Source organism: Zootoca vivipara, chromosome 15, assembly GCF_965207765.1.
Source record: "Zootoca vivipara chromosome 15, rZooViv2.hap1.1, whole genome shotgun sequence".
NCBI classification, from domain to species: domain Eukaryota; kingdom Metazoa; phylum Chordata; class Lepidosauria; order Squamata; family Lacertidae; genus Zootoca; species Zootoca vivipara.
In genome coordinates this window covers 18,062,190-18,087,129 of record NC_142598.1, presented here as the reverse complement: position 1 = coordinate 18,087,129, position 24,940 = coordinate 18,062,190, and the positions used below count along the sequence as shown (strand labels likewise).

The following is a 24,940-nucleotide window of genomic DNA, read 5'->3' as shown; positions in this document are numbered from 1 at the left end:
GGTTAGATCTTTGCATTAGATGTGCAAACATGCTGTGCCTGTTTGCTTTCTATCAGAGGCAGAGAGATTTAGAATTGAATATACAAAATGGAGTTCCTCTTGCTCTTAGGGCCTGACCAGGATTATTCTGGCCCTGGTCATTGCCACCCTATACCAGCTGGTGGACGCAATTCAAATCCTGCCCCCACCCACTGCGTCCGCTCTTTTTGTGAAAATCTCTATGGGCGTAGCCAGGATTTTTGTTGGGGGTGGGGTAGAACCTCAGTTTGCTATGTATATTTATTAATTTATGGAGGCAGCTGCCCCTCCTTCCCTCCCCCCCCCTTGGCCACGACCATGCCCAGATCTGGATTTAGGTTTGATGAGGCCCTAAGCTACTGAAGGTAATGGGGCCCAGCTGTCCTTTGTCAACAACAAATTGTCGCTGTTTTTTGTGTTGAATATATGCTATGCTATGGTAATTTATGGACCTAATAGGTATCTAAAGCCATTTGCACAGGTTGCCATGCAATCAGTCCCTGCAGAATGTAGGCACCCTATATATAGAAACGAGCAAACCAGTGATATTTTAGGGAGCAGAATAGCAGGCAGGGCCCATTACTTTCATCATAGCAGCCTACACAACACAAAGCACTATTGCTGTATGTAAGTTTTATTTTATTTGTTTTTATCTTATATTTTGGAAATGTACAGCCAGTTCTTTTTTCCTGTAATTTTTTTTGCGCCCCCCCCCCAAGAGAGTGGGGCCCTAAGCTATAGCTTATACGGAAATCCGGCACTGCCCATGCCCCTCTCCACGTCAGATCTCCCTAAGTTTCGCCTTCCCATTCCCAGCCTTCGGAGGAGGCTGCCCGGCCCCGCCCTGGCCCGCCTCCCCGCCCGCCTCTCTCCCTCTTGCCCGGTTCCCACTCGCGCCTTCTGAAGCCAATGGCGCGGCGGGAGCAGGAGGTTGCGGTGGCGGGAGAAACGGTCGCGCCCTGCGATCTGTGCGCCCAGGACGCGCCGCGCCGGGCGGAATGGAGCTGCCTCACCTGCCTGATATCGCTGTGCGAGGCCCACGCGCGGCCCCACGGGGCAGCGGACGGGGAACCCGGCGCGGCTTTCCGAGGCCACCGCGTGTGCGCAGCTGGTGAGGCGGCGGCGGAGTTGCGCGCCTTGCGGGAGCGGGAGCGCTGGTGCGCCGAGCACCGCGGGCGCCCCCTGGAGCTGTTTTGCGAAGAGTGCGCGCAGTGCGTGTGCGCGCTCTGCCCGGCTCTGGGCCTCCACCGCGGCCACCGAGTCAACCTCATCGCCCAGGCGGCGCAGAGCAAGCGGGTACGCGGGCACAAAAGTTCTTCCGTGTTCTTTTTTTTTGGGGGGGGAGATTTGTGTCCTTTCAGACGTGACCGCACTCTCCGACTCCCATCAGCTCCAGCCATTAGGCCAGAAATGATGGTCCGTCGACATCTAGAGAGCCACACCCCTCCGCTCCTAAGATTTTTCCATGGCTAAACGATTACAGGAGTTGCGGAGAGGAAGTGTCGTGACACCTTCAAAGAGGACTGGATTTATTATAGTTTACGTGGCCATGGGGTCTCAAAGTCCACCAGACCCCTCTCTCGGCCTCGCTGATGGTGTCCAAAGGAAAGCAGAGCGATACATTTGGCACCAGCTTGGCTGCAGGAGTTGCCGGAAGTTGTACAATGAGTCTTGCAACCGCCTTAGGGACTCCAGATTTGTGTCCACCAGAGCCCGTTTCTGCATGCAGGGAAAACCCGAAGGTTTAAGCCCCATAGGCTACCCTTTGCTGGTTTAGCCAGCCAGCCGAAGCTGATCCCAGGGTGTAGCCACCGTTACATGCAGGATGGTGGACAAACTACCCCAGAAGGAGCACAGCCCTAACACCCAGTGCACCCCAGTTTATTACCACAGTTCCTCTAAACTTTAGGTAGCTCTTCTGATACAGTTTATTTCCTGTATTAAGGTTAACGGCTTGTTTCATTCCACACTCAAAATGTGTAGTATGTTCTGCAAAAAAAAAATGGGTGTGAGGGTTCCTAACTTCTCACCTTGCTAATTAAAATTGGTCCCCACCATAGAAGAGAATTAATTCATGTTAACTGGAAGAAAAATGTGCAGTGAATAACTAGCACGGGGAACTGGTATATATGCTAGCAGAAACACTCTGGTGAGCTTATATATTTTGTGGACTTGCTTGCAAAGCTGAATCTTTAGTTGAAGAAACTACTTGTTGAACAGATTAGAAGTTGCAACTGAAGGTCTGAAATGGTCACAATCAGTGATGTGTCCTTTTTACACTGGGTAAAACAGGAAATCATGAGGTCGTATTTGAAGCAGTTGACCCTGAAGAAGAAGCAGGAAGTTGACAACATAAAACATATAGAAGAAGCTGCTAATGAGCTTAAGGTAAATCAAGATGTGCTAATCTCCATAATGATGGTAGTACCTATTTGCATAGTGTCCTTGGGGGTCAAATTGGATGGGATCACAACAATGTCAAGGAATGGGGTGCTTCAAAGTTTACATACGAAGTACAGTCGTACCTTGGAAGTCAAACGTAATCTGTTCCGGAAGTCCGTTCGACTTCCAAAACGTTCGGAAACCAAAGCGTGGCTTCTGATTGGCTGCAGGAAGCCCCGTTGGACAATCAGTTTCCAAAAATAGTTCGCAAACCGGAACAGTCACTTCTGGGTTTGCGGCGTTTGGGAGCCAAAACGTTTGAGAACTAAGCTGTTCGAAAACCAAAATATGCCTGTACCACGCAGCCTCATGGGGCAACTATGACAGGTGGGTGTGGCCCACCTGTCAGTTACCTGCTAGTGATCTTGTGACTGTGCTGGATCTCAACAAGAGATTGCAGGTGATGGGGTGAAGTAGGGAAAAGGAAGTTAGGCATGACTCCCTCCAAATGCTTCATACCGTATATCGCAAGGAGGATGCATTAATCCTCACCAAATATATAACGACACCTAGGCTCATTTTTCTCGCTATCTAAAATGAATTCTGCTGCATGCAAAGCAAGCTGCTTAAGCAATTGATCCAACCCCAGCTGGGCCACTCCTTGGCCTGTGGACCAAAGGGCAGAAAAGCTGCAGGTCATCAGAGCCACAGGAGCCTCCCCACCCACAATGTTTAAATTGGCTGGCTGCCACTTGGGTTCAAGGCTCATTATTAGCATAAGTATAGCAGCCTTCTGGATTCAAGGCCAAACTTCACATGGGCGCTTCTTTGGGAGGATATTTGTTTTCCCCCTACATTTGCAGTCGTAGAGGCTGCAAACACAGTGGTGTGCTTGCATGAGTGTTCATGTGCATTCCAGGGACGCGGGTGGCGCTGTGGTCTAAACCCTTGAGCGTCTTGGGCTTGCCGATCGGAAAGTTGGTGGTTCGAATCCCCACAACAGAGTGAGCTCCCGATCCTCTGTCCCAGCTCCTGCCAACCTAGCAGTTCGAAAGCACACCAGTGCAAGTAAATAAATAGGTACCGCTGTGGCGGGAAGGTAAATGGCGTTTCCGTGCCCTCTGGTTTCGGTAATGGTGCTCTGCTGTGCCAGAAGCGGTTTAGTCCTGCTGGCCACATGACCCAGAAAGCTGTCTGTGGACAAACACCGGCTCCCTCGACCTGAAAGCGAGATGAGTCCCACAACTCCATAGTCACCTTTGATTGGACTTTACCATCCAGGGGTCCTTTACTTTTACTTTACCTCTTGTGCATTCCCCTCTGGCGTTTTATCCACTCAGAATCACACCTCCACAGGTTGCTTGCTCTCTCCACACCTGCCCCCCGCCCCCCCCGAAAGGTTGTTGTTTTTGTTGTTTAGTCGTGTCCAACTCTTCGTGACCCCATAGACCAGAGCATGCCCCGAAAGGTACAGCTACCTTAAGAATTCTCATCAATGCTCGGCTCAAACCTTTAGCACCTATACCAGTTCTGTGTTTCTTTTATCAAATGTAAATGCTGTTCTTCCTTTAAAAAGCCCTGAGCATCATACAGAATAGAAGAGAAGAGAAGAGAAAGAGAAGAGAATAGATCTTTATTGTCATTGTCCCCTTGTGGGAACAATGAAATTTCTCAATTGCTGCATCAACTCAATTAAAACACTCCACATGAATTAAAATACTAATAAGCACAATACAATACAGAACAGTAAACAAATGAAAATAAAATGACTTCAAAGTCAAGAATTTCCATTTAAGGCCAAAATTGCTCTAGGAAAGAAACTGTTCTTGAGACGGCTCATTCTCACCTTCCTTGTTCTATATCTCCATCCCGATGGCAGGAGCTCAAAGAAACGATGACCACAATGTGACGAATCTATTGATATGTCTAGTGCCTTTCTGGGGCTCCAAGTGGCCTCCCATCCGTCCATCCATCCGGTCCACATCTTCTTAACTGTAAATAACTTTGCTGAAACACTTGGTGCCTCTTAGAACAGCTTTTGGCAAAGGATCAGGCAGGAAATGGGCCAGAGTTTGAACAGCCTTGGTGTTTGAAAAGCAGCCTCAGGTGCCAAATGGTGCTGTGGATGAATGCTTCACCTTTTGTCCTCCCACTGTTTGCTCCAAGCCACCCTCTGCAGGAGAAAAGAGATGGGACTCCAGTCTTCTTTAACTTGAGTGTGAGAAGGGCAGGTGCTGGATTTTGAAAGCGAACAGAGCAAAAAGGAGATAGCTCACGATCCAGCCCTCTGCCAATGTGCTTTAGAGACCCACAGTTCCCAAACTTCCCACCCCATGGACCAACCACTCAAAAATTGCTGAGGGTCTTACTGTAGCAATTGGCATGTGCTGTGCTAGATGCTGTATGATTTTCAATTGTATTGTTATTGCTTCTCTTATATTTTATTGCACTGCAGCTTTAATTCTGGAATTCAAGGTTGAATACAATAAAATGTAAAAGAAGCAATAAAAATACAATTGAAAATCAATATGACTATTTACTGCAATGGGTGTGGCATCACCTTCTTCAACCACAAATGTACCAACATGCCGCAGACCACCTGAATGAAACTCATGGATCACAGTCTGGGAATCCCTATTTTGTGAGTGAGAACCTTGGAAGCATATCATTGAACAACAATAATAATAAATTAATAAATCGTTAATAAAATTAACAAAGTTTTTATACTCCTTGATGGTAATAGAACCCTCTAAACCGTTTAGACGAAATACCAAGACTACTGGTAAAAATATGCAATTAAAAACATTTTAAAATAATTAGAATTAACAGTCAAAAAAGATTAAAACACAATATCTACATGTCTGGATAGGCATGCCTAAAGAAAAATGTTTTAAGCAGGTGCCAAAAAGAGAATAGCAAAAAAGAATACAATGAAGAGAGAGAGAAGTGTAAATTCTGCACATTTTCCCGTTATTGTTTTTCTACCAAAAAAATGGTTGCATACTTAGATCAGAATAAAATATCAGAGGAGACCTTTGTTTGCTGCACCAAAGGTGTGGGGAGCCTGTTGACCTCCAAATCTTGCTGAATTATTACAACGCCCCATTAAGGCCTTGGCAGCTTGGTTGTCTGAATGTAACCTTTCCACAAAGGCCTGTAAGCACCTTCTCCTTTCCATGCTAGGCCCCTGGAACATTTGTGTTTGGCAGCATTCTTGATTTGGTGCTGAGGTTCTGTTTTGTTTCATCTGCAGGCACACATGTTCGAGAGCAAAACCTGGCTGGCAGGGAAGTTTGCTGAGCTCCGGCTCCTGTTTGCCGAGGAGGAAACTTTGACCAAGAGATACATCGACGAGAAGGCCCAGCATACCTTGATGACATATGAAGAACAGGCAGAGGCTTGTGAGGGCCAGATCCGGTTCATAGATGGCTTCACAGACAGGATCAGGCACATCCAACTTCAACCTGACCCCCTTCTTTTGCTCAAGGTAGGAAGGTGCTCTTCCTGGTTGAAAAGTGTGGAAAGGCCCTGTTGTGGTTGCCCTATCATAGGCATCCCCAAACTTCGGCCCTCCAGATGTTTTGGACTACAATTCCCATCTTCCCCGACCACTGGTCCTGTTAGCTAGGGATCATGGGTGTTGTAGGCCAAAACATCTGGAGGGCTGCAGTTTGGGGATGCCTGCCCTATCATGAAAAATCTAGTATGGAATCCAGGCCCCATTTTCTCCATGGTGTGATTCCTACTGTTGCTGCGATATAGTTCCTTCAGCATGCATGCTGCTTTGTAAAGTAATGCAGGCAAAACAGGCAGGTCCCCGCCCCTCCAAGCCTACAATCAAAACTTCGACAAAGAAAGAATATGTGCAGCACATTTCTCTGTCTTGAGGTTTTTTAAAATTGATTTATGATTATAGGGTTGATTCACACAATGCGGCGGCATGGAGCTTATGCACCCACTGGTCTTGCAATGTGGGTCTTAGGGTCACATGCTCCTCTCTGCTATCAGGAATGCAACCTTGAATGGGAGCCGGAATTTAATGCTGGTCGATTTCCACATCCTGCTTGTGTGATCTGGTCTCTGCCACAGCAGCGAAAAAGTGTGGCAGTTCTCCAGGAGAAAGCCTACTCACAAGGGCATTTACACAGACATGGGTAGCGCTGTGGTCTAAATCACCGAGCCTCTTGGGCTTGCTGATCGGAAGGTCAGCAGTTCGAATCTGTGTGATGGGGTGATTTCCCGCTGCTCTGTCCCAGCTCCTGCCAACCTAGCAATTTGAAAGCACACCAGTGCAAGTAAATAAATAGGTGGGAAGGTAAACGGTGTTTCCATGCTCTCTGGTTTCCATCATAGTGTTCCGTTGCGCCAGAATCGGTTTAGTCATGCTGGCCACATGACCTGGAAAGCTGTTTCTGGACAAACGCAGCCTGAAAGTGAGTGCTGCACCCCATAGCTTACGCACCTTTACTGTCAACATTAAAGGGTGGTATGGGTGAGCCCTGTGTTTATTGTTATACAGTCATACCTCGGGTTACAGCTGCTTCAGGTTGCGCGTTTTCGGGTTGCACACTGCGCCAAACCCGGAACTCCCGGAATGGGTTACTTCTGGGTTTTGGCACATGCGCAGAAGCACTCAATTGTGCTTTGCGCAGAAGCGGCGAATTGCAACTCCCACGTGTGCAGATGCGGCGCTGCGGGTTGCAAACATGCCTCCTGCATGGATCACATTTGCAACCCGAGCGTCCACTGTACTTGTTCATTAATTGGTTATATAAAAAAATTCCTTCAGTAGCACCTTAAAGACCAACTAAGTTTTTATTTTGGTATGAGCTTTCGTGTGCATGCACACTTCTTCAGATACCTGAAGAAGTATCTGAAGAAGTATTCTTCAGGCATCTGAAGAAGTGTGCATGCACACGAAAGCTCATACCAAAATAAAAACTTAGTTGGTCTTTAAGGTGCTACTGAAGGAATTTTTTTATTTTACTTCGATCCAGACCAACACGGCTACCTACCTGTAACCATTAATTGGTTATGTCACTAGTCCTCAAGCTTCTGAGATAAAGAAATACCAATTCGTTCTTTTGACGCCAGACTGACGCCAGCCTCTCCTGCCTCACAGAAGCCTGAGGCATCATGCAGCTCCCACCCGGATTGTACCCAAGGAGCACCACACACTGCACCATGGATGCTAGGGATCGGAAGGCAGACGTTTAAGAATTCATGTCTTCCTCTGCAGGGCTATTGTGCAGCAGAAAAGGAAATAGTGAAGCAGTTGATCCCCTCAGAACAGCTGGCTCCATTGCCCATGTCGTTTGAACACGTCACAAACCACTTCTTGCGCTTTCTTGAGTTTGTCCAGTCTATCCTGCAGAAACCACTCAAGGCTCGGCTCAACAAAGGTACATGAATGTGTGGAGACAGAGCATTGATATCACTGATAGCCTTAACCCCCGTGAGTCCTCATTCAAAGCCATCCAAGTTGGTGGCCGTCACTACCTCATGTGGAAGAAGATTCCATAGTTTAACCATGTGCTGTGTGAAGAAGCATGTATTTTTGTCTCTCCTGAACCTCCCAAAATTCAGCTTCCTTGAATGTCCACAAGTTCTAGTATTGCAAGAGATGGAGAAAAATGTTTCTCTTGGTTTGGCTTAGCGCGTCCGATGAACCAGCCATCAGGCTTTGGGGAATCAGCTCCCTCCCATGGTGGCAGCCAAGAATCAGAGAAACAATAAAAGTTCTTACCAAGAAATTTATTCAATAATTCACAGAGAGTGATGAAGGAATGCAGTCTTCCCTAATTAACAGCATTGCTCCAAGTAAAGTCCCACCCCGCTTTCATCTCCCCTATTCTACGTCAGTCCTGTGTCAGCTAATCTGAGCCTTCTGCCTCTGAGCTCTCTGTTCTACTACCCGCAATGCCCGTCTGGTCCTGGGAGAAGGGGGTCAGGAATGCTTTCCAAGGACACTGAGTCTGTCAGCTGTCTCTCCCCTGGTGCTTCTTCTTCCTGTTGTTCCTCTTCCAATATTTCCCAGCTTCTGCCCCCTGCAGCCTCTGAACTATGCCCTTCTGCAAACCACTGTTCTAAATCTATACTGTCCTCCTGTTCTTGGGAAGGTTCAGGAGAAGGGAGGCGGTCCCCACCATTCCTTCTCAGTCCAGCCCCTGACACCAGCTCGTTGTCTAAATAGCATCTTTGTTTTGACTTTTTGTTTGCTCAGATGTCTTCAGCAGCCTTAACAGCACGTTGAAGAAGGACCCCGGCCTCTTTTTGAATGCAAACTCTTCTGCCAATCGCGCACTCTTCTTGAAACGTACGTATTTCCTGTGTGGTTGTAGGTGTCCCCATCCTGCCAGCTATGGTTAGGTAAAGGTAAAGGGACCCCTGACCATTAGGTCCAGTCGTGACCGACTCTGGGGTTGCGTGCTCATCTCGCATTATTGGCCGAGGGAGCCGGCGTACAGCTTCCAGGTCATGTGGCCAGCATGACAAAGCCACTTCTGGCGAACCAGAGCAGCACACGGAAATGCCGTTTACCTTCCCGCTGTAGCGGTCCCTATTTATCTACTTGCACTTTGACGTGCTTTCGAACTGCTAGGTTGGCAGGAGCCTGGACCGAGCAATGGGAGCTCACCCCATCGCAGGGATTCGAACCGCCGACCTTCTGATCAGCAAGCCCTAGGCTCTGTGATTTAACCCACAGTGCCACCTGTGTCCCAGCTATGGTTAGAAGCCCCCATGTTTGACTGTTCAGCAAACGGTGTCTTAGAACAGTTTGGTATTTGAATTCTCACCATTTGAAATCATCTTTCCTTTGGAGAGGGACAGAGGCAAGTGGTTAGTTTTTAAATTGAGATTTTAGAGCAGCAGTCGCCTGCTTGCTCAGCCTGGGGGAGCTGGACCTTCCCTGAACAAGGAATAAACGGACAGGGTGGCATATCCCTAGAAGTAGCAGCTCCATAGCTTGGGTTTGCTCCTGGTTTTATTTTCACTCAACCGGGGGCTCAGGTGGCCTCAATGATCACAAGTGACATTTTCCAGCCCTGGCTGGTTTGCCAGCTAAAGCCCCTTTTGGGCAGAGGTGACTTGGCCACTATATTCAGCGCTCTGGGAACTTCCAGATTAGATTATTACAATGCATTCTACACAGAGATTTCCTTGAAGGTGACTGGGAAACTTTGACTGGTCCAAAATGCAGAGGCCAGATTACCAACTGGAGTTGCCTTTAGATCTCATAGAACCTGTATTAAAACAGCTGCTTTGGCTGCCAGTTCATTTCTGGGCCTAATTCAAGATGCTCACACCTTAAATGACTTAGGCCCCTGAAAGACCCCCTCCCTCCCTACAGACCCTCTCAGGTGTTAAGGTCAGGAGAGGAATCCTCTTGGTAGTTCCACAGCCCTCGGAGGTTATGGGATGGTGACCTTGGGAGAGGGCATTCTCTGTGGCAGCCTCTCAGTTGTGGAATTCCCTTTGCACAGATGTGCATCTAGCACCTTCGTTGTACAGCTTGTCATATGCTGAAGACCCACCTCTTTAACCCCCCACCATTGTCCCCTGAGTTGGGAAGGAAGGACTTCCTGAGACTAGCGCTTGAGAGTCATCCCCAGACCAGGCGAGGGCGGGGAAGGACCTGTGACCATTCAGTTGTGGCTGGACTACCAATGCCACCATCCCTGACCATGCTGACGGGGTGATGGGAGTTGTAGTCCAAGCACAAGTGGAGGGCCAGAGGTTCTCCACCCCTGTGCTTGATCCTTCATAGGTAAAGGTAAAGGGACCCCTTACCATTAGGTCCAGTCGTGACCGACTCTGGGGTTGCGGCACTCATCTCGCATTATTGGCCGAGGGAGCCGGCGTACAGCTTCCAGGTCATGTGGCCAGCATGACAAAGCCGCTTCTGGCGAACCAGAGCAGCAATGGAAATGCCGTTTCCCTTCCCGCTGTAGCAGTACCTATTTATCTACTTCCACTTTGACGTGCTTTCGAACTGCTAGGTGGGCAGGAGCTGGGACAGAGCAACGGGAGCTCATCCCGTCGCAGGGATTCGAGCCGCCGACCTTCTGATCAGCAGGCCCTAGCTAGGCTCAGTGGTTTAACCCACAGTGCCACCCGCGTCCCTTTTTGTATGATCCTTCATACAAACAGTTAAATCTTGGGTTGCATTTCTTAAGTCTGCAAAGTAACATAAGCAAACAAGGGAAAGCTCTGTTTTAAAATCAGAACTAGGGACGAGATACAGTGGAGGACCCGGAGCTGTTCCAAAAATAGCACTAATATATCTGTTCCCCCATCATGGCAAGGTTCACTAGTCATCATCCTGTTTCCCCCTCTTCTCATTCCATCCTTATCATTGGCTTCTGATGCAGACACCATACGGGTATTGGGTCCCATAGGAAGTTCCACTGGTCCTTGATGTGGACAGGTCAATAATAGAAGGCTGCAGGTTTTAACAGCTTGTGTTGTGGCTATTTTTTTTAACTGTTGTTGCTGCTGAAGATGTTTCTCTGCAATGTGTTGCCTATGAATGTCCCCCCGCCCACAGATGCAAGATCCCCCACGCTGGAGATAAATAGCGTGCACCCCAGGTTAATTTTGTCAGAGGACCGTCTTTCAGTAAGCTACAGCTGGAGGAGGAGACTTTACTGCTCAAACCCAGAGAGATTCGACACTGTCTGGCAAGTCTTGAGCAGAGATTCTTTCTTTGCCGGAAGCCATTACTGGGAGGTGGATGTGCTGCAGGCCGAGCACGGGTGGTGGATTGGGGCAGCCTACTCATCCATCAAAAGGAAAGGAGACTCTGAACTTTGCCGCTTGGGATGCAACCGAGCGTCCTGGTGCATCAAACGGTTTGACTTTGAATACTGGGCATTCCAGAACGGGGAGAGAGTCCCTATTCAGGCAGAGGATGATCCTGAACGAGTCGGGGTTTTTCTGGATTACGAAGCTGGGATACTGTCTTTCTACAACGTGACAGATGGGATGGCACATCTGCACACATTCCGCTGCAAGTTCACGGAGCCGGTTTATCCAGCCCTGAGGTTGTGGGAAGGGACGATAACCATGTGCAAGATAACTTAAGGGCTGATGGCACACATGCTTCTCATCAATGTATATTGTGCTACGTACTTCAGGTTTTTAATAGAAAAAGACACTTTACGATACTGAATAATTTCCTAATGGCAACACATCACTCCAGAAAATAGCTGTCTGTATGCCCTGTTTTTGCACTTTCGGTAGAAGCTGCAATCTACCTCACAAAGTTACCATGAACTGTGAGGTAGGGGAGAGCGATGCAGAGGATATAAAGCACTTGGCCAATTTAAAAAACGCTGAAACAATATTTGCCTTGTAAATTTTTCAGACGAAAATGGTGTGATTACTGAAACTGTCTCTTAACCCCATCTGTGTATTAAATTCTTTGGGGAATGCTTTGAGCCTCTAGGTCAGGCATCCCCAAACTGCGGCCCCTCCAGATGTTTTGGCCTACAACTCCCATGATCCCTAGCTAACAGGACCAGTGGTTGGGGAAGATGGGAACTGTAGTCCAAAACATCTGGAGGGCCAAAGTTTGGGGATGCCTGCTCTAGGTGTACATCCAATTTGCACTGACTTTCTGGGGTCTAATCCTGGTTGCAAGGAGGCTCCTGAACAAATAAATGGCAAGCATTACTGCTTTTTCTATAATGGTAAAGTCTTGGAAAATCTTCTATAATGGTGTGCCTTGAAAAACCTTTGACGATGATGATGCATCTTGCCTTGGAATAATTTGCAAAGCAAGCCTGCTCAGCAGACAATAAAGTATCTTTGAACTGATGAATTGCAGCCTGCTTCTTAATGATGTGGAATCTCATTCCTGAGAGCCAAAGGAGAGGCAGTGGAGTACCTAAGCTTTCACTACTCAACAGTAAATATTTGTACTGGCAAAGGTAACTGGGAGAATTGGCGCTGGCTGCCAATTTGCTATCAGGCTATGGTCAAGGTACAATTACTGGAATTTAAAGCCCTAGGCTACTTGGAACTAGGCTATCAAAAAGATTATCTTATGCCTTATATAAAAAACTAATTTGGTGCCTATTGAAGATCTTCCATTTTTAGCAAGCCTTTTAGAAAGTGGAGATTTTTATCACAGTTTGCATCTGTCTCTGGCTTGAAAGCGTTCTTATAAAAGTTTATCAAATTGCTTCAGGATGTTTTATGGGAAGTGATTCATCTGTGGCATTATTAATAACTAGATGCCATATCAAAATGGTTGAAATATGACATTGTCTTCCAGGAGTCTGCCTTTATCTGTTGCAACCATGGCCATTTATTCATAAATAGAGCTTTATTCATGTGCAGGTTTTTAGTTGTTCGGAGACCTTTTGCAGCAATAGGAGTTTGCTGCCTCCAGAGCAAAGCTGCTGCTTCCTTTTTGACTCTCCCCCAAAACACCCCTTTTTCTTCTTCCTGCCCTTCCAGCTGGGAGCTTTGCCAGGGTGAGAGTTAGGGACAAACCCACAGGGAAATAACTGCCTTATTTTGAAGTTCTGGTGGTGGTTCAAAAATCCCTGCCCCAGAATAGCTCGCTTTGTATACTATTCAGACCACAGTCCTTGCCTAGCTGTGTGTTGTCCATGGCCTTGGTCACTGTGAATTAAAACCCATCATTTCAGGCTACAGTGATGGAACATGTTTAGCAACTGACATCTCCCAGCATAACTTTTACAAGTCAAAAGACCACAGGAGCCATTGGTCAGTTCATCACTTCTGCAACCGGGGAAAAAAAACCCAACCAGAAGATTACCCCATAAAAACAAACTGGCAGAGAAAATGTAACTTTGCCCAAGTTTTATTGTCCATTTAAAATAAAAATTAAAAAACCCACCAATCATTCTTTTGTCATTGTTGAACTCAATCATTAACAGCAAAATCCTGTGCAGACGTTTGATCAGAACAGAGTGAGGGATCAGGATTGTGCTGACTCTAGGGCCGAGTCATGCCATCCAGCTTCACGGATTTTGTGACAGTACAGTTTACACAAATCAGGCCTTATGTGCATACAATCCATCCAAATGTGGTGCCCATTGCAGAGGGAAGGAGTGATGCAGCTGGGCTGATGTAATCCCAATACCACGACCTGTGCATGGGGATTAGGCTTAAAGCAAATTGAGCTCAAGTAAAAACAAACCTCCGGCCTTTATTTTAAGTGAAACACATTCCTTGTTATCAATAATAACAATAATTTATTATCAAGCTAAGGCAGATGTGTAAAAGCCCCATTACCTAACAGAAACATTTCTAGATTCATTACAATAAATCTTGAATAGTCATGATCTGGAAAACCTTGACAGTCTGACACTCCAACCTTAAGCATGCTTACTCAGTAGTGCACACACCCAAGTCCAGTGGGATTTTACTTCCAAATAAATACATGATTTCAACTGTTAGTTTTCTCTCACAGAGCTCCATGTTACTAGCCTTCACGGTGTGGAGACAGGTTGAAATGTAGACTTTTACTAAATGCTCATGAATCTGAGTGGCAGCCTGTTATTAGACACATGATTTCTTCTGCTATGCTATCTTACAGGCTCTCCTGTCAGATGATTTTTTTTCCTTTATCACTGCTGTCCCAAATTATATCCCAGAACTTCTACATTGCCTTAATTTACAACAGAATCTCCCACAGTTTGAATAGCTAAAATTGAAGACACACAGTCCTACACCCCCAAGATTTGTTTTGAGAACACACCTAGTTGGATACATTCAGTTGTTTTCCCTCTGCTATTCTTTATGATGGGACAAGGAGTAAACTTATGATCAAGGGCACAGAGGAGATGTTTGTACAGTATATATCTTGGAAGTATTGCAAATCGCATAGCAACATCTCGTTCTGAATTCTGAAAACACTACAAAAGGCATGGGACACATATGTCTTGTTTAAGAGGCATTCACATAAATTTAGAAGCATTCATTTCTTGGCGCTGATCCTGCCCACACAAATACATATTTTTTTCCCCAAAGCCCTGCACTACCTTTCAGAAAAGTTTCTCTGGGTAGGTTACTGTGTCATGGCTTAGCAAAAAGCTTTCAGCAATAAAGAGAAACTAAAGATCCCTCAAGAAGTACTACACTGAATTGTATTGACATTTTAGCCTACCCACAAGAAAAAAAATCACATTGCAGTTCCCTTCCCCAAAACCGCTCATTTGAACTTAAGCACATTCTGGTTTTAGTATGTTGCCACAGTGCTTCCCAAGGTCCCATTTCACAAAATAGTCACAAATTAGCATTTCACTTTTTTCACATGGTTTTCAATGGCATCTTCGACAATGGTTTCATCTTCACCAATATTTATCTTGACCTTCTTGCCAACCAAGTCGAAGATGTCTTCTGGCGGGTATCCTTTGGGTTCCCCCACTTTTACCGTGAGCATGTCCAGCGTAAGTGTGGTACCTTCAGGAATCCGGACTTTGGCCACTACAGACTTCCCCAACTACAGAAAGATAAGGAGAAGGAGGTTATGTCATGGGGTGGCGAGCCTGCGCTCTAGGTGCAGTCCCCAAGTGGTACATGCAGCAGCAGTTTGGGACACAGCTGCTCAGCAGCAGAAAGCTCATAGGTCTGACTATGGCATAGGGCATGGTGTGCCTTCTGGTTGCCTGTCTTGTACTTCGGAGTGGCTGCCGAGACCATATAACACCGGTCCTGAAAGACCTTCATTGGCTCCCAGTACGTTTCTGAGCACAATTCAAACTGTTGGTGCTGACCTTTAAAACCCTAAACAGCCTCAGCCCAGGATACCTGAAGGAGCGTCTCCACTCCCATCGTTCAGCCCGGACACAGGTCCAGCTTCAAGGGCCTTCTGGCAGTTCCCTCCCTGTGAGAAGTGAGGTTACAGGGAACCAGGCAAGAGGGCCTTCTTGGTAGTGGTGCCCACCCCGTGGAACGCCCTCCCATCAGAAGTCAAGGAAATAAAAAACTACATGACTTTTAGAAGACATCTGAAGGCAGCCCTGTTTAGGGAAGTTTTTAATGTTTTATTGTGTTTTAATATTCTGTTGGGAGCTGCCCAGAGTGGCTGGGTTAACCCAGCCAGATGGGCGGGGAATAAATAATAAATTATCATCATTATTATCATTATTGTACTATGCTGCTATTTTCCCCCCAATCAGGAAACTAGAGGTAAAAGAATAAGGGAGGCATATATGCACTGCATCTAATACAGCCTTTGCCAGGATGTATGTGAGTGAATGCTGCTGCCACCATCAGTAACCCAAGGTTAAGCAATCCAGAATAAGTGGGTCTTGCAGCACTCAATAATAAATGTACCTTTTCATTGCAAGCTACTTCACAGGACAGGAGCCGCTTGACTGGGGACCCCATGGCTTTCTCCACCATCCGGATGCTTCTCACAAGTTCTGCCAGTTCTTTTGGCTCCAGGGATGCTTGATGATCACTGCCTTTCCAGGTTTTGTCGAGTGTAATGTGGCGCTCCAAGACTTTTGCACCCATAGCAACTGCTGCAACGGAAATGGCTATCCCAGTCTCATGACCGGAGTAGCCAATAGGAATATCTGGGAAGACAGACTGATATTCCTAGAAGGATAGAAAACTTGATGGTAAATACAAAGAAGAGGACAGTTAACCACCAACATTAGTTGTTACAAAATTTAGTTGTGCTTTATGTGCAACTTTCTCTGGCCAGAGTTTAGCACAGTCAAGGAGCTCTTAAGTCTGCTAAAGAAGAAGAAACTGAACGAGGTTTAGGAAAATTAATTCTGTGCTGGGCTGAGGCCTATCCTTGTAGTTGGAGCAAATTCCCAACTGCACTTGATCTGTCGTCTCGCTCAATTAATTGGTTCAGAAGGAAAATAAGGCACCTTAGGAGAATTGCCATGCCTTCCACCCCACCTCACTGACCGTTATGACACGAAGGTTGACATCTTCAGGCTGAAGAGGGTAAGCACTGGTGCACTGGAGAAAACAGAAGTTCGGGTTAATGGGTTTCACCAGCTTGTAAACTTGTTGCATTGTGTTCATTGACTGCATCCCGCTCGAAATCACCATCGGGCGACCTAGAAGGGGAGGTCACCGAGAGCATTTTGTAACTCCAACATTCTGTCTCATACAGCTACATTATACAAACTGGTCAATTACTTGACAATTAGTTTTTATCTGCCTATAAACTGGATGGATTAACCCACTTATTCATAACCCACCTATGCCATTTCTGCAGCTGGTGCACACAAATTAATTTGTCTCTAGGCCTTTACTTGGTTCTCAGGACTCCACTCAAGCCATGCCCCCCTCCAGAACACACCGCTCACCGGCCCTCCTTCGTATCCCGAGTGCTTTTTGCTTAGCTGGAATGTATCCTTTAACTGATATAAAGCCTAAGGGTTGGCAGAATTCATTGATTCTGCCGGTAAATTTCATCCACTTTGCCGTAAGGGGGAAAGTTGCAGCCATTTTTATATTCCCCATTTAATGAATGTGGAACACAGAGTTTTGCTTCTTACAAAGCACCCCAGAACCCAAAGCAGATTTAAAGTGGAGAGAGCACAGAGCAACTTAAGAGACAGGTCAGATGTTTTTAAAACACAGATAAACAACAAATCTTGGGGCCTGTACACCCTCCCTATTTATAGGCCGCCTTTCTGAGCAAAGCTCCTCCAAGGGATTTACATGATTGAAAAAACCCCTGAAATGCAACAGAATACAAAATATAAATACAAAATAATTTCTATAGATAGCTCAAAACTAAAAAAGCTAGATATACTAATAAACCACTCCAGAACATAAAATCCAGTTTTGTACTTCAAACATAGGTATATAAAAAGTTGTGTAAGCAACCCGAAACAAATCTGAAGAGTCTTTCTAAGGGACTGGAGTGCAGTGATCCTCCAGAGGTTGACAGACAATGAATTCCAGAGTTGTGAGGCCACCACTGAAAAGTCCCTCTTCCTCATAGGAGGTAAGGACCAAACCATGACTACAGTTGAAAATGGCAGTCCTCCTCTACCCATCCATCATTAATGGGAGTGTGGAAGAAGAATGTAGAAGATTTCTACTAGAGATTAAGGATCCAGATGAAAGAACTATTGTCATTTTTTATGGTAGCTGAAATTTACAATTTTATCTAATTTGGGTATACAGTTGTACCTCCACTTATGTATCCCTCCAGTTACGTAAACTTCGGGATATGTAAGCGGCAAACCCAGAAGTACCAGTATATTTCCGGGTTTTTGCCACGCACGCATACGCAGAATCGCTCTACTGCCGCACATGCATGCACAGAACCAGTCTCTCCTGTTGCGACAATCTTGGGATCCAGCCGGACCTCTGGAACAGATCCTGTCCACAACCGGAGGTACCACTGTAATAAGGCAGGGTGCTCTATCAAATTCATACATTCTCTCATTAGATGTGATACCATTAGGAGAGTACAAACAGTAGCTATATTAAGCAAGTTATTAGCAAATCACCTTTTTTGGCTGTCTTTTCCAGGTATGGGAAATTGTTAGTGTCTCCTGATCCGACTTTAAAAAATGGAACATCCAGATCATGCAGGAACTCTACAGCCATCTGTGAAGAAATACTTTTTTTAAAAAAAACAACAACACAAAGATTCCTAACATTAACATCCTACCCGTCAAATACAGACACTCTAGCTGGATGAATGTGCCTCCTTTCCCAGAAACACACAGCACATGACTATGCTCATACACAAGGAATACAAATAAAAACTAGAGTGCATGGTAACCCAAACATACAGAACAGAGTGACTAACAACAGCCTGGGGGTCAAATGCAGCTTTCCAAGCTTCTCTATCTGGCCCTCAGGACTCTCAGTGTTGCACTGTTTTTTTGGTAATATTGTCTGTGGCTGGAATGTATCCTTTAATTCTAATCATGCTTCTTGCCTGGCTGGATGGAAGGGTTGGGGATGAGTATGTGCAGAAACTAGCCTACTGTGCAAAGGTAAAATCTGCAACCGTTGCTCCGCCTACAACTGACATGTGGCCCCTGGAATGTTATCCAGGAGGGAATGTCCTTGGGCTGAATAAGGCTCCCCCGTCCCAACCCCACACAACAGCAATGAAGGAGGATGCAGATCTGCCCCAGAGTATTAGTCAATGCCACTGATTCTACCTGGATATAGCCAACCCCGAATCAGACACCTTAGGTCCACCAAGCAGACAGTCTAGCTCAGTTGGTTAGAGCACGGTGCTGATAACACCAAGGTTGCAGGTTCGATCCCCTTATGGGACAGCTGCATATTCCTGCATTGCAATGGGTAGGATTAAATGATCCTTGGGGTCTTTTTCAATTCTACAGTTCTATGAGGATGTACCCTAATGTTTGTATGCTGTTAGCATTTTTGAAGGCAAAGTGCTGCATAATGGAATCTGGTTACCTCAAGCCCAGTGGCCTTGACACAGTGCTTGATATAAAAAATCTCAACATTTTATGCACCTCAGCTGCTTTATCTTGAGCCGAGAGACACAGGCAAAAGACTCCCCCTCCACCACCCCTAATGTGAACCTCATCGGAGGCTCTGGCACAGCTCTCCCTTTAGGCACCTCAGGCTCTCCTCATCCCTGACCAATTACTCTGATGGCTGAGACTAATGGAAGGTGAAGCCCATAAACAACTGGAGGACAGCAGACTGACTGCCTCCAAGGGAAGTGAATCATGAATTGTCATGTTTCGAGTTTCTTTAAACAAAACATTAAAACTAGACTACGGTAAGTATGCTTAATTTTTCTCCTTAATTAAATATTTCAGCTCTTCTACTTTCTTAATAGTCCCCCCCAGTGTGCAAAAGTAGATCAGCTGAAATACATATGGAAAATAAATGATACACCTTGTTAGTTTTTCTTGTGAAATGCATGCCAACTCATCTTCAGAACAATATTCAACAATTTACTTATTTTCCTTTATTGTAATCATATGCATGCGTGATTTTTTTTTAAGCAGAAAAAGTCAGTCCAGTAAAGATGCTAAATCTGAATGCCATCAGCAAAGAACTTGCAGATTCAAAATTTCCAGAAAACCCGCCAGTATATACATTCCGCAACGGAAATTTAAGCAGGTTTGACTTCTGCGTTCAGTGTTACAGTCATGGGACAAGACACTATTCACCACAGAGGATCCCTCTGGGAGGAATCGGCAACCCTTATGCAGAGACTATGGTCAGATACTGGAAAACATATGTGATTTTTACATCTATACTGAAAAGGTTGCAACTAGGTAGAAGACACTGCTCTAAAAATACTGGTGCTAGCTCATTTCCTAACCTGCTGAAGGTGGACTAAGGACAGTTTTGAAATTCTGGTTCCCTGTGTACCCTGTGTACTATGGGGTTGTTCACAAGTTGTGGGTAATTTCAGATGTGGCAACTCCTTCTTAAAACAAACATCTCACCTCATCCATGCCTGATGCTGTGAAAAAAATGCCAATCTCCTTTGCATATCGCTGCAACTCTCGATACTGATCATGGTTGAACTCCAGGTGGCGCTTGTGCTCTCCATAAGTTTTCCCCCAAGAGTGTTTGGAAGTGTATGGCCTCTCCAAGGCTCGCTTATTGAATTTGTGCTCTAGTTCACTTTTCTGAAACTTGGCACAATCTGCTCCACATTCCTACAAAGACACAAGCATTACAATAGTTCTTCAAGGTCATTGAACATGCCCATCTTAGTCCTGTGCATGCACACTGCTTGAACTGACTGTGCCAATGCAAATTTAAAAAATATTGGAGAGTCCTTCCTGAGGCACCTTAAGGACATAGGCTACATAAAGGTCCAGTCGTGACCGACTCTGGGGTTGCGGCGCTCATTGAAACAAAGGAAAGTTCAGCAAATAGACTCCTTTTTCCATTTCAAATTATGATGAACCATTTAGAACCAATTCTAATCACACAGGAATCAATGTTGTGCATTTCTGATCGTTCCCATCAGTGCATCCTCCAACAGGACGCATTAGGCAAATCCCGCCCATTATAACAGAACTTCAACTCCATATGCAAGGGCTGTAGCTCAGTGACATAGCTGAATGGGTGAACAGGGAACTAAGCCCAGATGCCACTACAGAAGAATGGCTCTATACTCTGCCTCCACAATTGGAAGAAGTAATACTTCTGAATACCAGTGGCTGGAATCCACAGGAGGGGAAAGTGCTCTGGTCCTATTTGTCAGTTTTCCACAAGATGAGAACAGGATGTTGAACTAGATGGAGTTCAACTGGCCTCATTCAGCAGGCTCATCTTATGATCTTGTTTCTCAGCCAAATCTACATAACTCATAGGGTTGATGCTCACAATGTCAGTTGGGTCTGATGAAACCCTGAGCTCCTTGGAAGGATAAGGTGGAAATATAAAAAAAAAACTATCTCAGGAGGTTTTTTTAAAAGAGCTAAAATCCAAATACCCTTTGATAACTGGTTTGTGGCTTACAATCTCCCCATTCTCACATTACCTTTATTAAGTACAAAAGGTTTACAAACCTTAAGTGCCAAACATCCCCCCACCCATCACTCTTCCCCACTCCAAATTTTCTCCCCCTCAGACCTATTGAATATTGATGAGGGGCTTGCTTGATGGACCACATAACAGTTTTTCCTGTCTGTGGCAACAACTGCAATGTCCTGTACTAGATCCCGCATGACTGATTTCTAATTGTCTTTTTTAATTGAGGTGCTGCGGTGCACCTGCATGAGGCTCATGGGGCACTGGACCACAGTTTGTGAATCTCTGCCTTAGGGAACGTTATTACGACTATTTTATTATTATGCTGCGTATTAATTATTATCTCCGTAAATTATGTTCTTAACATTGTACACTGCCCCGAGATGTTTGGTTAAAGGGTGGTATATATATCAAATAAGTAATAATAACATTCTTGCCAGCTCTCATTTGTGATCCGCCTGACACAGTCCCACCTGCCACTAAGTTGATTATTATGAATTAGCCATTTTTATTTGGTTACCTCCCCTCTCCCACATGCAACTTCTATCCAGGCTCCCGATCCCCGAGGAAACACCAAGAACAGGTAGCAACCAGCCGGCCATCTCTGCTCTGCTCCCATTCCCCATCCTCTCGCCCCTCAGCCCAACTGACCCAGCCTTGACACCCACCACGTTGCCAGCCCCGTTGGCCACGCCCACCTCCCCACCTTAGCCACTCGGATCATCCGCTTGGCGGTCTCCAGGTCCCCCTGATGGTTCTGGCCAATCTCCGCGATAATGAAGCAGGGGTGGTCCCCGCCGATTGGCCGGCCCGGGCACAGTTCGAACTGCAGCGGCATCGCGGCGGCCGTTGGTTGAGCGTTGGGGGTGGAGAGCGCAGAAAAAACGGCAAACGCGCGCGATCAAGGCACGAACCCAACAGGCAGAGACGGCGCCTCTGCTTCTCCCGTCGCGCCTGCGTAGAGGGGGAGGGAGCATGCGTCACGTATCCGCCAATGACAGCGGGGACAGTCGGCGACACACACACCCCACACACCTCCCCGTCCAATCGCACGGATCCTATCCGAGGCAGCCCAGCCAATCGAGGCCCGACACAGCTACTGGCATAAAAGCCGGGTGGTGGCAGGCTTGCTCTATGGCAGCATCCCTCAACGTTGGGTCTCTAGGTGGCGTTTGGACTAAAACTCCCGTCATTCCTTAGCTAGCGCAGCCAGCAGCTAGGGATGATGGGAGTTGTAGTTGAACAACAGCTGGCTGCTCTACAGCCTTGGCCCTGAGGCACAAGAAGAGGAAGCTCGCCCAGTGCTGAGAATGGCCCTTTGCGGGCGATGTCTCTTGGTTAGCCGTGACTCATGAGGGCTGTACTAGGCTAACGCCGAACCCGGCTTTTGAAGGCTATTTTCCTGATAGGTGCCAAATACCTCATTGATTAGGCACATGGCATGGAGTTTTTATTGGTGGGGGCAGTGGTTGTTGTCTTCTCGGCCTTCAAAGCTTTATTGCTTTATAATAAAAAGCAAACGCCAGAATATGTCAACTCGGAGATAATTCCTATTTACTGCTAAAACAGCGTCCCAGACACCCCCTTCTTATGCATATTAATGTCCAGTTCGGGTACCGAGACTGCAGCCCCACCTTGGCAATACCAGGCGTACTTACTCGGAAGAAGCCTCCTTGAACATATGGGGCATATTGACTGTCTTCAGTCCTACGTAGACCCTCATGGAAGTGGCTGCGCAATTTCTTCACAGCATCTACTCAAGTCCTACTGAATTCACTGGGGTGTATTCCCAGGTAAGCGGTTAGCATTGCAGGCCTTAATTTCTTTGGAATCACATAGGACTTACTTCTGAGTGACTGGAAAACAGCAGTGCATAATTCCGCTTGGTCAACCGCATTGTGATTTCTGGAGTTGGGTAGCTTACTAAGTGCCGCACCCATTTCCTCTGGCCTGAAAAGAGAATGGGCACACAAACTCAGGAAGATTTCTATATCCTTCATACTTAAAGCTGGTGTGGAAAGCACATAATCTCTTTTCTGCTATTACCATTCTCAAAATCGCTGGGGGGCAGGGGACGATGAACAAATGTCAGTGTTTCGAAATAACCTTTTAAGACTACCTGACATTTCAGATGTGGTGGGAGAGGAAGTTGGCAGGTTTATGTGCGTCATATTTGTTTGGGTATGTAACAGGGTTGCGAAACTATTCGAGCATTGTATTTTTATTTTAAGTTCACCTTGTATTGAGTTTTAGAACCATATGCATGGAAATGCAAACTTTTCCTGTTCCTTTCCTCTCCAGGCTTATCCCTCCTGTCTGCAACTCTACCATACAGTTTACAGTTATTTCACAGCAGAGAAATAAAGTTTCTGGTAAATACAATATACTCAACTATAAATATGTAAGTGGAAACTGCAACAAAATGTTGCAGTATATCTTCATTCCCTAACAGGGATGCTTCTGTTTAAGGTTCCAGTCAGCCTCCTTTGTCTGGAATAATAAGAATGAGGGGCTTAAGAAAGCCAATTCACCCTCTATTGTTGTTGTTTAGTCGTGTCCGATTCTTCATGACCCCATGGACCAGAGCACGCCAGGCACACCCTCTATAGTTTTCCATTATTTCCCAATTGATGTTCAAATTCCTTTTCTATTTGGGCTTCAAGGAGTTAACCCCTTTTACCTGCTTTTTTAAAGCTAGAGTTCTCCCACACATGCTAAAACCTCTCTCTTGTTTCAGCTCCATTTATGTTGGCACATGCCACTGAACTTGCTTGATGATTGATAACTTTACCACCCTATAAGGCACAATACTGCTTACAAGAAAAAGCATAAAGTTCCAGCAAGCTACCCCACATTAAAAAAAAAAATCTTCCCATTTGTCGCTGCTTACAAATCATACTGTCATGCACCACTTATTTTGCCTCCTGTAATGTTCAGGCGAAACATCAAAGCTCTGCTTGTCAGTGGCAGAAAAAAGGTGTTGCTATTTGAAGGTGTGGGAACAAACAATGTTTAAGAACAAGCTTCAGAGTCAATACAAAACAATTATTGTAGCCTGCTGTGTCACCTGGGATGAGCTTCATGTGCCAGAGACAACCTGTTTGAGTTGCATAGGTGTGGCAGTATTTGACCAGATAGAGTTACAGCAATTTAATACCACAAGGGGCTTTAGAACTGCAAACCTAAATATATTTATCTGGCTGTAAATTTACCTACCGGTAAATTCAATAGCACTTCATTTTAAGCTGTCCTTGATTAACCCTGGGGGGCAGGTTAGGCTGAGAGACTGTGAATGGTCCAAGGTTACTCAGTGAGTTTCATGGTCAAGTGGGACTGGAACCATGGTCTCCCAGTTTCTAGTCCCAATCAAGCTACTCTATAAGCCTCACCTACAGAGTTCTGCAGAGCTCACAATTATGAATGACAGTGAAGCAGTGCCAGTTAAAAGTTGCCTGTTCCTGTCTTTCTGGCATTAAAGAGTTGGGAAGTTTCACCAACCACATTTGTGTGTGGTAGACATGAAAAGCATAGAAGCAACGTAAGGTTTTTTTTAAGGGGCAGTCTTAACTTGCATGTGTTAAACAGAAGCAGATTGATATGGCTTAGCAGTGGGGTGAAAAGAGGCAAAGGCAAAGCTCCTTTAGCTTGAATAATTTCACAGATTTTCTCATCCATGCAAATCAAGTTGCACACCTGTCAAAATGTTCTCTTTCATAGATGTAAGAGTACAGGAGCCTTTTTCTCATTTGCATCTGTTCATCTTTCTTCCAATTTTCTTCAATAATATGATAATTATTTTTTAGAGTATTCTAAATCCCTGTACTAACATCTGAAGTAGGGTTGCCAAGAGGTTTATTTTTACACTAATGTTTGCTCCTGTACCTTTTTAACAACGTCTTGATTTACAGTTAGCAAATGCTAACATTTATTTCTAAGCTGTTTAAGCTTAACCTGCTGACTTTTACAGATCAAGCTGCTATTAAATGCACAGGAGCAACACCATTCTTTTTCTGGTCAGTTGTCAGCGCTATCTGTGGGTGATCCTATATGATAATATCTATATTCTGTCCCTTTTATGCAAATATCAAAC

The 24,940-nt window shown here is 45.7% G+C and overlaps 2 protein-coding genes and 1 long non-coding RNA gene across 4 annotated transcripts; 2 read left to right on the top strand and 1 right to left on the bottom strand.

Moving 5' to 3' along the window:
- The first annotated feature begins 886 nt into the window (after positions 1–886).
- TRIM14 (tripartite motif containing 14) lies at positions 887–12,219 on the top strand. The gene is made up of 6 exons (XM_035141201.3): positions 887–1,314; positions 2,311–2,406; positions 5,654–5,887; positions 7,640–7,802; positions 8,624–8,716; positions 10,949–12,219. Exons 1-6 carry the CDS (start codon positions 928–930, stop codon positions 11,482–11,484), a joined length of 1,509 nt encoding a protein of 502 aa, XP_034997092.3. The 5' UTR covers positions 887–927; the 3' UTR covers positions 11,485–12,219.
- A 999-nt stretch (positions 12,220–13,218) lies between these two features.
- NANS (N-acetylneuraminate synthase) lies at positions 13,219–21,806 on the bottom strand. 2 transcript variants are annotated; one of them, XM_035141202.3, is made up of 6 exons: positions 21,557–21,806; positions 19,812–20,027; positions 17,871–17,970; positions 16,306–16,460; positions 15,715–15,981; positions 13,219–14,878 (listed from the first exon to the last, which is right to left on the bottom strand). In XM_035141202.3, exons 1-6 carry the CDS (start codon positions 21,686–21,688, stop codon positions 14,669–14,671), a joined length of 1,080 nt encoding a protein of 359 aa, XP_034997093.2. In that variant the 5' UTR covers positions 21,689–21,806; the 3' UTR covers positions 13,219–14,668. The 2 variants fall into 2 exon arrangements, with proteins under 2 accessions (XP_034997093.2, XP_088514796.1); XM_088658670.1 differs by lacking the exon at positions 21,557–21,806 and adding an exon at positions 21,371–21,526.
- LOC148683405 (uncharacterized) lies at positions 21,728–23,226 on the top strand. Its single transcript, XR_015947277.1, has 2 exons — positions 21,728–22,643; positions 23,152–23,226. It is a non-coding gene; the product is annotated as an uncharacterized LOC148683405 (long non-coding RNA).
- Positions 23,227–24,940: the final 1,714 nt, after the last annotated feature.